Below are 14503 nucleotides of genomic sequence, written 5' to 3'. Positions count from 1 at the left end.
CATATAGTACAACTGGAGTGCCAAGATTTCACCGCCAGGTCGCGCCACTGACTGTTCTTTTTTTTAAACACATTTTGAGTTCTTTTTTACTGGGGGAACTATAGAATGGGTTCAGACCAGGAAGGCACTTAGAGGATAATATGTTTGTACTAACTCAGTGCATAGAGGTTTCACTAGCTCAGAATATAACTTTATGAATAGCATTTCTGGATATTAAGGGAGCCTACGACACACAGACAGGGAGCTGTTATGCGACATTCTCAAGCACGAAGGCATAGATGACGATTTTGTGGAGCTTCTGAGGGATATACATATAGACACCGAGTACTAATAGTGTGGGAATGCCGAAAATGTAATGAACTGTTGGGAATTCATCAAGGATTGAAGCAAGGATGTCCTCTGTCTCTATTGTCGTTCACGTTTTATGTTAATGGTTTAGAAAGACGACTAGGAAACAGTCAATGAGCATTTGATTGATCATACATACGTAATGGAAAAATCGTACAACAGAAGGTCCCCGGACCGATGCATGCGGACAACGCATGATATTTACAGAAACTTGAGAATACGTATGGAAACGCAGCGATAAATCTAGGCCTTAAGTTTAGCACAGAGAAATCAGGAATTATGATCTTCCATCCAGAGATGAGTAATTACGTGGTGTCAATTCACCAGCAAGTAATACACATAGCCAAGCAATATAAATACCTCGGCGTATACATAAACGAAAGAAAGCCTTACACAAGGACCCACCAAGGTGATATCAAAATAAAGGGGAAGCGGAATGCAGCAATAATGAAACATAGATCACTTTGAGACCACAATAAGTATGAGGTTGTGCATGGAATTTGGAAAGGAGTAATGGTGCCAGCTAGGGCCAGCACTCGCAAATGCCATTCTGTGCTTCAAGTCGAATATCTTGTCGGGGCTGGAAGTTAAGCAAAGATGGGCATGCGGGCTGGATTTGGGAGCCCACGGGAAAACCACAAATGAGGCAGTGCAGGGTGACATGGGTTGGGCCACGTTTGAAGACAGAGAATTGCGGAGCAAAATTAGCTAGCAAAATCAGGAACTTGGGTGAAAATAAATGGGCGGCTAAAGTGCAGAAGTATCCCCCGTGAAAAACGTGGACACAGAATGGAAGAAGAGGCCAAGACAGTTGGCAACCAAGCACAGGGTATAACTGAAAGTGTAAATAGACAACCAGGAGTCATCATAAAGAAAGTGCGAGAGACGGATACCATGAATTGGATAAAAGAATGGAAACAAAAAAGACGATGGAGATTTAAAAGAATATGAAGAAATTAGAAGGAAAAATCTGTACGATAATACGAAGGGGAGTGCCTTACTATTTGAGGCTCGAGCTGGTCTGCCCACCAATCAACACAATCTGCCCACCATCCTTCAACAAACCTACTGTTACCTGATCCTCCCCAGCTGCCTTCCCCCCCTTTGCATAGCTCCCAAGGCTTTCTTTACTTCTTCCGGCGTTACTTGTGGGATTTTAAATTCCTCTAGTCTATTTTCTCTTCCAATATCGTCGTGGGTGCCACTGGCACTGTACAAATCTCTATAAAACTCAGCCACTTGAACTATCTCATCCATATTAGTAATGATATTGCCGGTTTTGTCTCTTAATGCATACATCTGATTCTTGCCTATTCCTAGTTTCTTATTCACTGTTTTTAGGCTTCCTCCGTTCCTGAGAGCATTGTTGTGCTAGAGCTCCCAACAAAAGTTCGCTTTGCCGGCATGCGGCTAAAGCCGGGCGCCGAACGAATTCGCCGGGCCTGACGGCGAGTCGTGTTTGGGTTACATCCGATGGCGCTGCCGGAGCGGCGCCGTTGAACGACTTCACCGGGATCGCCTGACGCAGGTGCCTCTCGTCCATTTGTTGGAATTCGCACAGCAACCCGCGGTGGATCCTGATTGGAGGTTCGAGCCGATGGCAATTGCATCGACTCCTGTGGTTATAAAAGCCCGAACCACGGGACGACGACGACGGCAGCAAGCAGAGGCGTGCTCCCGTTTCTCACCGCACGCTTTAGTGCGAGTCCATTATGCCCCGGCCTCTGAGCCATTCATATAGCGCCCTTGTACATACTGCATATAAATGTTTCGTTTAATCACCGTCGCCTTGGATCCTCCTTCGCAACAGTGGCGGCAGCGTTGAGACGTCTCCGTCACAACAGCATGTTCAATTCTATCCATATTATACTTCGTTATGTCAGCTGTCTTACGCTTGTTGATTAACTTGGAAAGTTCTGCCATTTCTATTCTAGCTGTAGTGTTAGAGGCTTTCATACATTGGCGTTTCTTGATCAGATCTTTCGTCTCCTGCGACAGCTTACTGGCATCCTGTCTAACGGAGTTACCACCGACTTCTATTGCACACTCCTTAATGATACCCATAAGATTGTCGTTCATATCTTCAACCCCAAGGCCCTCTTCCTTTGTTAAAGCCGAATACCTGTTCTGTAGCTTGATCTGGAATTCCTCTGTTTTCCCTCTTACCGCCAACTCATTGGTCGGCTTCTTACGTACCAGTTTATTCCGTTTCCTCCTCAAGTCTAGGCTAATTCGAGTTGTTACCATCCTATGGTCACTGCAGCGCACTTTGCCGATCAAGTCCACATCTTGTATGATGCCAGGGTTAGCGCAGAGTATAAAGTCTGTATCATTTCTAATCTCGCCATTCGGGCTCCTCCACGTCCACTTTCGATTATCCCGCTTGCGGAAGAAGGTATTCATTATCCGCATATTATTCTGTTCTACAAACTCTACTAATAACTCTCTCCTGCTATTCCTAGAGCCTATGCCATATCCCTCCACTGACTTGTCTCCACCCTGCTTCTTGCCTACCCTGGCATTGAAGTCGCCCATCAGTATAGCGTATTTTGTTTTGACTCTACCCATCTCCGATTCCACGTCTTCATAGAAGCTTTCGACTTCTTGGCCATCATGACTGGATGTAGGGGCGTAGACCTGTACGACCTTCAATTTGTACCTCTTATTAAGTTTCACCAGAAGGCCTGCCACCCTCTCGTTAATACTATAGAATTGTTGTATGTTCCCAGCTATATCCTTATTAATCATGAATCCGACTCCTAGTTCTCGTCTCTCCGCTAAGCCCCTGTAGCACAGGAAGTGCCTGCTTTTTAGCACTGTATGCGCTCCTTTTGTTCTCCCTGTCCTCAACTCTCTCTGTAAATAAGTGAAATAAATGTTTACCACCACCACAACCTAACTTCCCTGAGCCCTATTATATCCCATTTACTGCCCTCTAATCCCTGCAATTGCACTGCTAAACTCGCCTCACTAGATAACGTTATAGCGTTAAACGTTGCCAGGTTCAGATTCCAATGGCGGCCCGTCCGGATTATGATTATAAAATTATATTTCCTACTTAAATCATGAAAAGTGTGCTGGATTCTGTCACTATAAATCATGGTCATTTCATTTCCATGAACGTCTCACAATATATGCTGGCCGGTTGTCAGTCCCTCTAACTAGTCAAGTCGAAAAATATTTTTCTACGTTAAAAAGAAAGCATATGCAATCTATTTGCTTCGTGGTAAACCATTGTTGAGGAGTGTTTACAGCTACAGGAGTCACTGAAGTATGGGTCCTGTTTGAAGGCGAAAGCCTTTCTAGGCTCACGGTGAAGTTTGTGTCCGCATACCTGAACGCCGGAGTGTTCGCCGAAACGTCATCACGCCATATTAAGACAGATTAAAGACAGATTAAAGAATAAAAAATGGCTGATAGTGATAGTTAGTGAATGATAACGTTATAATAGAGATTGATAGACGTTAATAATGACTAGTAATGACTAATCATGAATACTAATGACTCGTAATGACTACTAATGACTCCGGAATGAACAATATGTCTAACGATGGCTTGTAATTACCCCAATCGATTAGAAATGACTAGAAATGGCTAGTAATGAGTAACAATGACTAAAATTACTACTAATGATTTGTAATGACTACTAATAACTACGAAATGACTAATATGTCTAACGACGGCTTGTAACGACCACAATTGATTACAAATGACTAAAATGCTTATTAGTGAGCAGTAATGACTAATAATGACTGAAGTGACTAGTCATGACTATGAAATGACCAATATGTGTAACGACAACTTGTAACGACTGCAATTGATTACAAATGACCAAAAATGCTTAGTAGTGAGCAGTGATGATTAATAATGACTGAAATGACTTGTAATGACTAGTAATGACTACGAAATGACCAATATGTCTCACAACAACTTGTAACGACTACAATTCATTAGAAATGACTAAAAATGCTTACCGAGGGCCAGTAATGACTTATAATGACGGAAATGACTCGTAATGACTACTAATGACTAGGATATGACCAACATATATAACAACGGCTTGTAATGACCACAGTTGGTTACAAATGACTAAATATGCTTAGTAGTGAGCAGTTATGACTAAAAGGAATAAGAGAAGGAGAAGAGGTTAAGAGAAAGAGGAGAATGATAAGAGGAGGAAAAGTAGGGTTTCGCCGTTCACCTCAAAAGAGAGATTTTAAGAGACCCTGTAATTTTTTCGCTCACATTTAGTCACGGAATCAACAGAAATCGATAGTTGTGTTGTGACGTTATGTCAACCTTTCGGCACCAAAAACATCACAAAGACCGTTGTCGCTCGTACACAAGCACCCAACTTAACTGATTGTGACTGAAATAGATATTCCTACTTAGCACAACGCCAATGCTATTTAGGCGCCGAAAATGCGTGACAGCACTGAGTAAGCGGTAGGTTTAGCACATGTGAACGAAAAAAAAACCACACACATACATAGATATTTGCGAGCCCACATGACATGAATATACAACGCTGTTGAACGTTCGGTCGGAAAAATCTCACCTCCCAAGATATCTTGATGGAGTTCGGACCGGTCGGGCGAGCTGTTATATTCAGTGGCGGGCTTGCAGGACCTAAAAAAGAAGAAAAGTTGTTTTTTCTAATTTTTATACGGCATACCAAAAATTAACAGCAGCAAGATGCGAAAGGAAACGAACAAGAGTACCCGACAAAAGTGACATGACAAGCTCTAATTAAATAACACAAGCAGCCATGGAAAAAGTTTTGTGCTCTGATATTAATTCAATGAGTAAATCTTTTGAAGCAAAGATAATGAAACACAGAATGCCACCAAACAAGACAAAGAGTTCAGAGGAAAGTGGAAAATGGATGTGATCAACAGCCACTAAACGAGAAAAGTTGTTGGCCCTGACGAAGTGGGCAAGACTCTTTGTCGGAACGCTTCCCTTGTTCGGCAACTGTTGACCATAAAATACCCTCAGTTTTCTCAGCGTTTCTGGCCTTTCTTGTCTTGTGAAGGCGACAGCATATTTTCGGCTACCATACCCTACTATCTGTCTATATGGCCTCGATGCGATGTCTGCGTAAAAGGAGTAAAGAAAATCTGACCCCATACGAGGAATCAAAACCGGGTCTGGAACCGAAGTAAACATCCTCGGTGGTGCGCCAACAGTAGAGAAGGGGCGCGGAATACGCGGGACAAAAGAGCGGGAAGCTTCGCAAGGCCAACCGAAGGCTTCGACCCGAGCCGTCATTCCGATGCTCGTTAGGAGTCGCAGCGCCACGCACAGATGGTCCGACCATCGCTCGCATAGCGCGATCGTTAACGTCAGTCGCATATGGCACGACACCACTGAAAGCGTTTACGTACGTATCAAGCTTCAGCACGCATCATCCCCTGATACCTGTAAGGTATCTGGGGATGATGCGGAATCGCGATAACGACGGGGAATAAATTGAGCAACGCCGCCGTGGCGCCGTCCCGATGCGGAAGCAGGCGAGCGGCTCGTGCCTGGAGGGTTGCGAGGTCTCCCGAGAGGCGCGGTGCGGTTGGCTGCAAAAGAGACGAAGGCCAACGGGCGCGCCATCAAGCTCCACTCACTCGGCTGCAATAGAAGTTGAGTAGAGTATGCGCGATATGCGAACACTCCCGAATAAATTAGACAATCATTTTTCTCTCTTAGCTATTTGTATTTCTTTTTGGCACGGAAGAACAAAAAATACTGCAATGAAGACAGTAAGTTTGACAGAACCCACAATCTCGGAAGCCGTCGGAAGCCGACAAACGTTGTACGGCCGGAAGCCCACTCTGAAAGAGTGCAGCTATAGCCAAAAAAAAGAAAAAAAAAGAAAAAATAAAGTACTGTCATATATTAGGGTGTACGGTGAGTAACGAATTCTTTTTTTTTTCAAACTGGAAGTAGAACACCAAATAGAGTTTTGTTCCTCTGGTCGTAACACTCAGTGTTGGGTTACATTACAATAGGGATGAAACGCGGAATTATCGGGCGAGATTGCAGTACATCATCCGAACGCACGCTATACAGGCTTTCCTATTGTCTGTTCTTCCCCTGTCGCGCCGATTCGTTTTTTTTTTTTTGCACCGCGCACTCAGAAAGATTCGTTCCGGCGTGCAGGAAACATAGCTCTCTTCTCGCACGCCATCGAACAGCCCGCGCTAGAAGAGTCTTAAACGCGGCCACCTGGCGCTCACAGCGCATCGCTCCGAAGCAGCTCGCGCTCGCGGAAAGCAACGCGCGCCCGGACGCGCACAGCACCGGAGCCACTGAACCGCTTCTCCTCTCACCGGTGTAGTGCGTAGCCCGTTGCGCGAACATCTTCGACGCGGCCGCCGCGAGACTCCCGAGTTCGCAATATCGTCGGCGCGATGTTCACGAAGAAGAAGAGAAAAAAAAACAAAAACGAATAGCCTTGGGAAAAGGAAGGGTGACGGCGGCACTATGTATCGGGCAACAACATGCTCGGCCGTACACGCTGATGCATGTATAAGTAGTGCAAATCCATCACGTATGCGCATTTGATGCACCCGAGGCCCGCCGTCGCGATCGAAGTGGGGCCTCGAGACAACGGCTCGCCGGCTCCGACGACGTCCCGCGATGACTACCTCGCGCGCGGCGCTCGGCAGCCAGACGGAAGACAAGAGCGCGCTCGAGCGGAGCGTAATTGGAAAAAACGCGACGCGAGAGAAAATGGTAGATCGTGTCTTCTTTTTTTTTTCTCGAGCGTTTGGACCCGCCGTGCTCGTCGATAACTTTTGTATCGCGTATCCTGGCGCCCCCCCCCCCCCCCCCCAAGCCCGCTTCTTTCTCCTCATTATTAAGCTTCTCCTATTCTGCTCGCGTTGCTTTGTCAAAACTCCATCCGTCTTCCTTGTTCCTTTCGTTATATCCTCCCCCCCCCCCCCCCCCACACACACACAAACCCCGCATCAAGAAAGAAAAATTGGGCTTTTCAGTTTGTTTCATACTATTTCTAGTTCGCACACCTGCGCGATTTTAGTATGCAGTTATGAGCGCACATTTATTTTCGTATTATTTTTGAAGCTCGTGATGTGCGATACTTCTGCACCCCATCGAAATCTCCGAGTCCGACTGACTGCAACGAAAGTTTTTCGCATCGAAAATCCACTGTAGCCAACTCACACCTGAGACTTCACACGAACTCGAATTTCTTTTAAAGTCCTTTTGAGGGCGCTATGGTTCTCATGCGTTCTTTCGCTCTTTATGCCGCAATTTCTTGTTCTTTTCACTACACCAGAAACGTCGGCTACAAGAAGAAAAAAGCTCATTGACATATGCTCATGTTTTCTTGCTTTCCTTTTACAACGTCGCGTGAATACGGCCATCCTTCCATCGGCGGCTCCTCCGGTGTTCGCGCCGAAAACACGGTTCCGATCGACGGTCCATGTTCCGAGTGCTTCCTATGCATTTTTTTTTTGTCTTCTCTCTACCCTCAACTTTTACTCACAGGCTGCCTGCTACACTCGTTTCTCTGCGTGCACGCCGCCTTCGCAAGCTTCTTCGCGCTTTCTTTTTTCTTTTGTTTTCTTCTCGCATTTCTGTCGCGGCTTTGGTGTTTGAGTGTACGTTGTGCATCGATTGGCTGGGCTGGCTGCCTTCCGCTTCGTTACATTCTCTCTCGGCCTACTACTCGGTATGATGGAGAACTTGCCAGCATTTCTCGCGCAAGGACGACGGGATATCGTCGGCGGAGGAACCGAATGTAACTGCATGCTCCCGAAGAGGAGGCCAGTGGCGCGCGCCGAAAATGCCCCCGGCGATGCGATAAAGAAGAAGAAGAAGAAGAAGAAGAAGAAGAAGAAGAAGAAGAAGGAAGGGCTGTTGGGTGAAAAACAACAGGGAGAGTAGCGGAGGCCCACCGAACGCTCGAAATAAAGCATCCGGGAAAGGGTTGTGCGTGTCTAACTGCAGGGGGACGTGGTGTATACGCAGTGAGACGAAGGGGTTCACTGGTCGGCCGAAAAAAGGGTGCGAACCACCCACGAGTGAACGACGATGTTTGGCAAGAAGTAACCGCGAAAGAGTAGAAGAAAAAAAAAATAAAAGAGTAGAGGAACCGAAACTTTCAAGGATGCTCACTTTAGATTAAGGCAAAAGAGCGATAACGTGGTGGGAAACAAAACTGTCGGCTAGAGGGCACCAGATGAAAAGAACCAGAGGAAGATATATAAGAGGCGGGCACGGCGTGCAGCTTCTCGCACGCCGTTGGCAAAGGAGAAAGAGGACGTAAAGATAGACATGAGGGCGCGCAGGCAACGGTGAAAGGCGATGAAAGAAAGAAAGAAAAAAAGAAAGTGTTCACAAATACGACAGCGCACGAAACGCCGCTGCAGAAACTTGCTCATTTACTGGCATACACACGCACTCAATACCACGCGGAGGAAAGCTGGCGTAAACAAAAACAAAGAGGAGGCGTCGTCCAGTGGAGTAGCAAACAGTGTAGAGAACAGGGGAGAGAAATAGGTATAATGTCGCGAAGGCAAAAAAAAAGAAGGAAAAAAGAAGAAAGGAAATAAAGAACAAGGCCTCATATAGAGCCGACAAAGGCAAGGACGATGTAAAGGCGTTACAGAGAGAGAGAGAGAGAGAAAGAGAGAGAGAGAGAGAGTTCAGGCCGAAAAAGGAAATAATACTGAAAAACAACAGTGTGGGGGAAAAAGAGGGAAGAGGGATAGCTGCGAGGCCAGAAAACAAAGGAGGGCTCGCTGGGAGGTGAAACAAAAGATTTCCTTTTTCTCACACCCTTTCAGTCTTCGTTACCGACGGAGCCATTTTTTTTTTTACTTCCCTCGTCCGCGCGCGTTTCGAGCGGATCTCCTGCGCGAGGTAAAAAAAAAGCGTATATATATATATATATATAAAAGGGAGTCGTGGTGTAGTGGGGATGCCGGCGCTTCCCCGCCTTCTTTTTTTCGCCGAAAATCGGGGCCGCTCATTCTTGTCGCCGGCTCCTTCCGCAAGGATTCCTTCAAAGCGTTGGCGCTTCGTCTCGAATGACGCCTCCCGGAGCTTCCTTTTTCGCGTCGGCTCCTTGGGCGCTATCGCCCCGCCGCCGAGGCTTCTTTTCATGCACCCGCCGGCCTGGGTTTTTCGAAACGCAACAATGGGACGGCGGCGGCACGCGCCTCTCGCTCCTCGTCAGCCCGTCACGCGCAGCCTCCGACGGCAGGAGGTGTTAATCGACGAAAACGTAATTGTGCGACGCTTCGGAATTCGTTTTTGTCTCCGCGAGCGACAAAATGCCCCTGGCGAGCTGCGAGGGCGCTTAACGAAGAGGCAGCCGAAATGAAAAAGCCTTCGCGCGGCTGCCGCCCCGTGCCTCGAATTCTCGCGCGCATTTGGCACTGTTTGAACAGCACCGATGGCACCGGCTGTTGGAATCTCAGCGCGGCCACCAGCTGTTGGAACCTCAGTGCTGACGCCCGTTATTGCAACTGGGTCGCAAGCCCCAAGGGTAGCGTTGGCCTGGCGGCCTGGGGCACACTGGAAGCATCCGAAGGTCCCAGCAAAGCATGAGGCGACTGCTAACAGAACAACTTGTTTATTCTAGCATCGCAAAGAGCGGGCGGTCAGGTCGACCGAAGTAGAGAGACGGGAGAGCACGTTACTCAACAGCAGAAATCGGAGCCTCTCTCCTGGCGTCCGGGGGCAGCTGCTCTTATACTCTCGGAGTTGAGAGCAAGAGGGAAGGTCACGGGACTACGTCACGTGACAGCGGCGACGGACGGACTGAGAGACACGTTGGAACAAGGAGGTGACGCATCAGACGGGCCGGCGCCGGTCAGACCTCCTCGCTTCACACTGGGGGAGCTCTTCTCCCCGGCTGCCGCGCTTTGACAAGCGTGGGCACACACACACACACGCACACACGAAGACACGTGGCACTGAACATGCCGGGACGCGCTCGGCGGGGATGCGTCGCGGCCGCTCCGAACGGGCCAAAATGTCCGCCGCTTTGAATGAAGTCCCGGCGTCCGTTGCATCCGCGCTGGCTTTACCGCGCGCGTCGTAGGCGAAACGTAACAGACCGCCCCGCCGGGGGAAGGAGATCCCGATGGACAGGGGACTGCATCCGCTGTCCGGAGGGATGTCGCTCGATGATGCTCATAACCGAAGTCGGTCGTCCCTCGGCCTTTCTTGAGCGCAGCGCACCGAGAAGGCCTCGTTCTCACGTTCAGGTTCACACAGGACACTGCAAAGTGACTTCGGGAGAGTTGCCATTTTTCTCTCGTTCCCAGCAAGCGTTAGAACTACGCCGAAACTCAGCCGCTCAGTCAGCAAGCACGGCACAACCCTCACTAAGCCATGCCAGGCTCTTTCCCCCTTTTTTTTTACTACTGCCTAGTTCCTTACAGTAGTATAGCAGCACTCAGAACGCGTCCACAAATCGGAAAATTGCACTAGAAAGCATATCATCACTTTGAAACACTACACAAAAGCAATATGTTAAAAATCCTGCCTCAGGAAGAAAAACATCAATAACAAACAATTTTGAGGCTGATTCCCATGTTAGGGGCTTCGACTTAAGCCATCGGCGTTACCGTTGAGACTCCCCTTTTTGTAACGCACCTCAAAGGAATATTGTTGCAAAGCGAGGCTCCAGCGCAGGAGGCGGCCATTTTTGGGAGAGATGGTCTGCAGGCATTGGAGAGGGCAGTGATCCGTCTCAATGATAAACCTCGAGCCGGCTAGGTAGCATGACAATTTCTGAACGGCCCACACGAGACACGCACACTCTTTCTCGGTGGCGCTGTACGCCTGCTCACGACTGGTCAGCTTACGACTAGCATACAGGACGGGGTGTTCTACTTCTCCATTTTCCCGTTGGCACAGTACAACGCCCATGCCTCGCTCACTAGCATCGCACTGAACAACGAACCCTTTGGTGTAGTCGGGCGATCGTAGCGCAGGCTGGCTTGTTAGGGCGCTCTTTAGGGCGCTAAAAGCTCCTTCCTTTGTCTCGTCCCAGACGACTGTTTGCGGCTCTGTCTTTCTTAGAGCATCCGTCAGGGGAGCCGCGATATCAGAGTACCTGGGGATGTACCTCTGATAGTAGCCGGCGACACCTAAGAACGACCGAATATCGGTCTTCGTGCGCGGTTGCGGAAAGTCTCGCACAGCGGCCACCTTTATTTCAGATGGGCGGCGACGACCCCGACCAATCACGTGACCAAGGTAGACAACCTCGGCCTGTGCTAACTGGCACTTGGGAGCCTTGACTGTCAAGCCCGCTTCGCGCAGGCGGGTTAGCACTGCCCGCAAGTGTGCCATATGCTCAGACCAGGATGCGGAGAATATCGCTACGTCGTCTAAATACGGTAAAGCGAATTCTTGCTGTCCCCGCAACACTTTATCCATGAGGCTTGAAAAACAGTATGGCGCGTTCTTCAAACCAAAACTCAACACTTTAGGATGGAATGTTCCCATTGGTGAAATGAACGCCGCATACCTACTAGCCTCTTCTGTAAGTGGAACCTGCCAATAACCCCTGACAAGATCTAGGGTGGAAATAAACTGAGCGCTACTAACTTTCTCAAGGCGCTCCTCGATGTTAGGGATCGGATAAATTTGATCTTTAGTTATGGAATTTAGCCTGCGGTAGTCGACGCAAGGACGAGGTTCCTTGCCCGGTACCTCAACTAAAATCAAAGGGGAGGTATAATCACTCTCACCCGCCTCAATAACACCGAGCTGTAGCATCTTCTTTACCTCAGCCTCCATAATATCGTGCTGGCGGGGTGACACCCGGTACGCCTTGGATCGTACTGGCTCTGGGGAGGTAAGTTCTATATCATGGGTAAGGACAGAAGTCCTACCAGGCCTCTCAGAGAACTGACCTTGAAACTCTTGTAAGAGCTGGCGCAGTTCGGTTTTCTGCTCAGGCGACAGCGGTGCTTTACTGATTAAGTCACTAATGACTTGATCGGTGTCTTCCCTGTTCGTCACTGAGCCTAGTCCCGGAAGCTCGACCGGAAGCTCTTCGGGAGCGTTTACCATCATACACACTACTGCTTCCCGTTGCTTATAGGGTTTGAGCAGATTACAGTGGTAAACTTGCTGTGCTTTCCGTTTTCCTGGCAGACTCACCACGTAGTTAACGTCCGACAGTTTTTGAACAATTCGTGCTGGGCCCTCCCACTGCACGTCGAGTTTGTTTTTTAGCGATGTGCGCAATATCATGACCTCATCGCCCACCTCAAAACGACGGGCCCTGGCTGTCCGATCATAATAAACTTTGGCCTTCTGCTGGGCCTTTGCCATTGCTTCACCTGACAACTCCTGTGCCCTTCTTAAGCGTTCGAGGAGCTTAAGCACGTACTCCACCACGACTGGGTCGTCTCCCCTGCCTTCCCACGATTCTCGAAGCATGCGAAGCGGAGACCGAAGCGAGCGACCGTACACCAGCTCAGCTGGCGAAAACCCCGTAGCCGCATGCGGCGCGGTCCGTAATGCAAACATCGCCCCAGGCAGACACAGCTCCCAGTCAGTTTGATGTTCAAAAGACAATGCTCTCAACACGCGCTTCATGACGGAGTGGAGCTTCTCAACGGAATTCGACTGGGGGTGGTGCACTGAGCTGTGTAACAGCTTTACCCCGCACCTTTCGAGAAAGGCTGTCGTCAAAGCGCTAGTAAACACTGTGCCTTGATCTGATTGGATTTCCGCAGGAAAACCAACTCGCGCAAATATGGACAGTAGGGCATTGACTATCTCAACTGAGCTGAGTTCTTTAAGCGGCACTGCTTCAGGGAACTTTGTCGCTGGGCAGATCACAGTCAAAATGTGTCTGTACCCCGTGGCTGTTACCGGCAGAGGTCCCACTGTATCAATAACGAGCCGTCTAAAAGGCTCCGTAATGATAGGTACCAACTTCAACGGCGCCCTCGATTTGTCCCCTGGTTTGCCCACCCGCTGACAGGTGTCGCATGTCTTCACAAAGTGGTCTGCGTCCCGAAAACACCCTGGCCAATAGTACTCTTGCAAGAGACGGTCCTTAGTTTTCTTAACTCCTAGGTGTCCGGACCACGAACCCCCATGCGACAAGCGCAACAGATCCTGACGGTAGCACTGAGGCACGATCAGCTGATCGAACTCCACTCCTCTGCGGTCTATATACTTCCGGTACAGGACCCCACCTCTTTCCACAAAGCGAGCATTTTTCTTGGCGATACCTTCTTTGACAATGCAGCGTATGTTTTCTAGGCTGCCATCCTTCTTTTGCTCGGCTATCAAAGCCGACCGGCTGACTTTTAGCAACCTATTAAGTCCGTCTGACGTAGGCGCGATGAGCAAATCTTCAGATAGCTCTTCTAACTTTCCCGTGTCGGGCATTTCCTCTCCAGTATCTGGTGCCTTTAACGCTACAGGCTCAATTTTATTCAGTTCGGGCGTGCTCTGAATATCAGCTTGCTGCGCCTCTGACCCTTTCTCATCGTTCGACAACGTCGGCCCCGCAACTACCGCCTTTGCAGCGAGCTCCCGAACCTTCGATCTGGTTAAGGCCTGAACGCTAGCCTCACCAAACAAAAGCCCCTTCTCGCGCAGGAGGTGATCGGACCTGTTCGAAAATAGGTACGGGTACTGGGGGGGCAGCATAGATGACACCGCCGCCTCCGTCTCAAGTGCTCCGAAAGGTCCTTCAATAAGCACTTTTGCTACGGGCAGACACACGCTGTGAGCTTCAACGGCTTGCTTGATCCATGCGCACTCGCCCGTGAACATATCGGGTTCTACGTAAGAGGGGTGAACTACATCCATCGTAGCTGCGGAATCGCGAAGCACTCGGCACTCTTTCCCGTTTACGAGGAGGTCTCGCATGTAAGGCTCGAGAAGCTTCATGTTCTCGTCAGTGCTGCATAATGACAAAAACACGACTTTTGTTTTTGTTTCCGGACACTGCGCCGAAAAGTGACCCGGCTTCTGGCACGTATAACACACGCGCGCTTGCCTCGCCTCGAACCGCTTTCTGCGTTCGGCTTCGGCTGCCGCCGTCTCCTTACGTTCAGTCGGACTGCTTTCACTCGCGTCCGCACTACGTGTGTCCCCCTTTGCTCTCATGGGCGTGAACTTCGGCCTCTCAAACTTGGAGCCAAATTCA

The 14503-nt window shown here is 49.0% G+C and overlaps 1 protein-coding gene across 9 annotated transcripts in view; it reads right to left on the bottom strand.

The window, feature by feature from the left end:
* LOC139052546 (cell adhesion molecule Dscam1-like) overlaps positions 1-14503 on the bottom strand; it is a 1125159-nt gene that overhangs the window by 85026 nt on the left and 1025630 nt on the right. For all 9 annotated transcript variants that reach the window (XM_070529666.1, XM_070529665.1, XM_070529658.1 and 6 more), the window contains one exon: positions 4907-4977. In XM_070529666.1, coding sequence (XP_070385767.1) covers positions 4907-4977 — 71 coding nt within the window. The remainder of the gene's footprint in view (positions 1-4906; positions 4978-14503) is intronic.

The sequence above is a fragment of the Dermacentor albipictus genome, chromosome 1 (genome assembly GCF_038994185.2).
Source record: "Dermacentor albipictus isolate Rhodes 1998 colony chromosome 1, USDA_Dalb.pri_finalv2, whole genome shotgun sequence".
NCBI lineage: Eukaryota > Metazoa > Arthropoda > Arachnida > Ixodida > Ixodidae > Dermacentor > Dermacentor albipictus.
The sequence above is the reverse complement of the archived record's forward strand: the minus strand, read 5'-3'. Positions and strand labels throughout refer to the sequence as shown.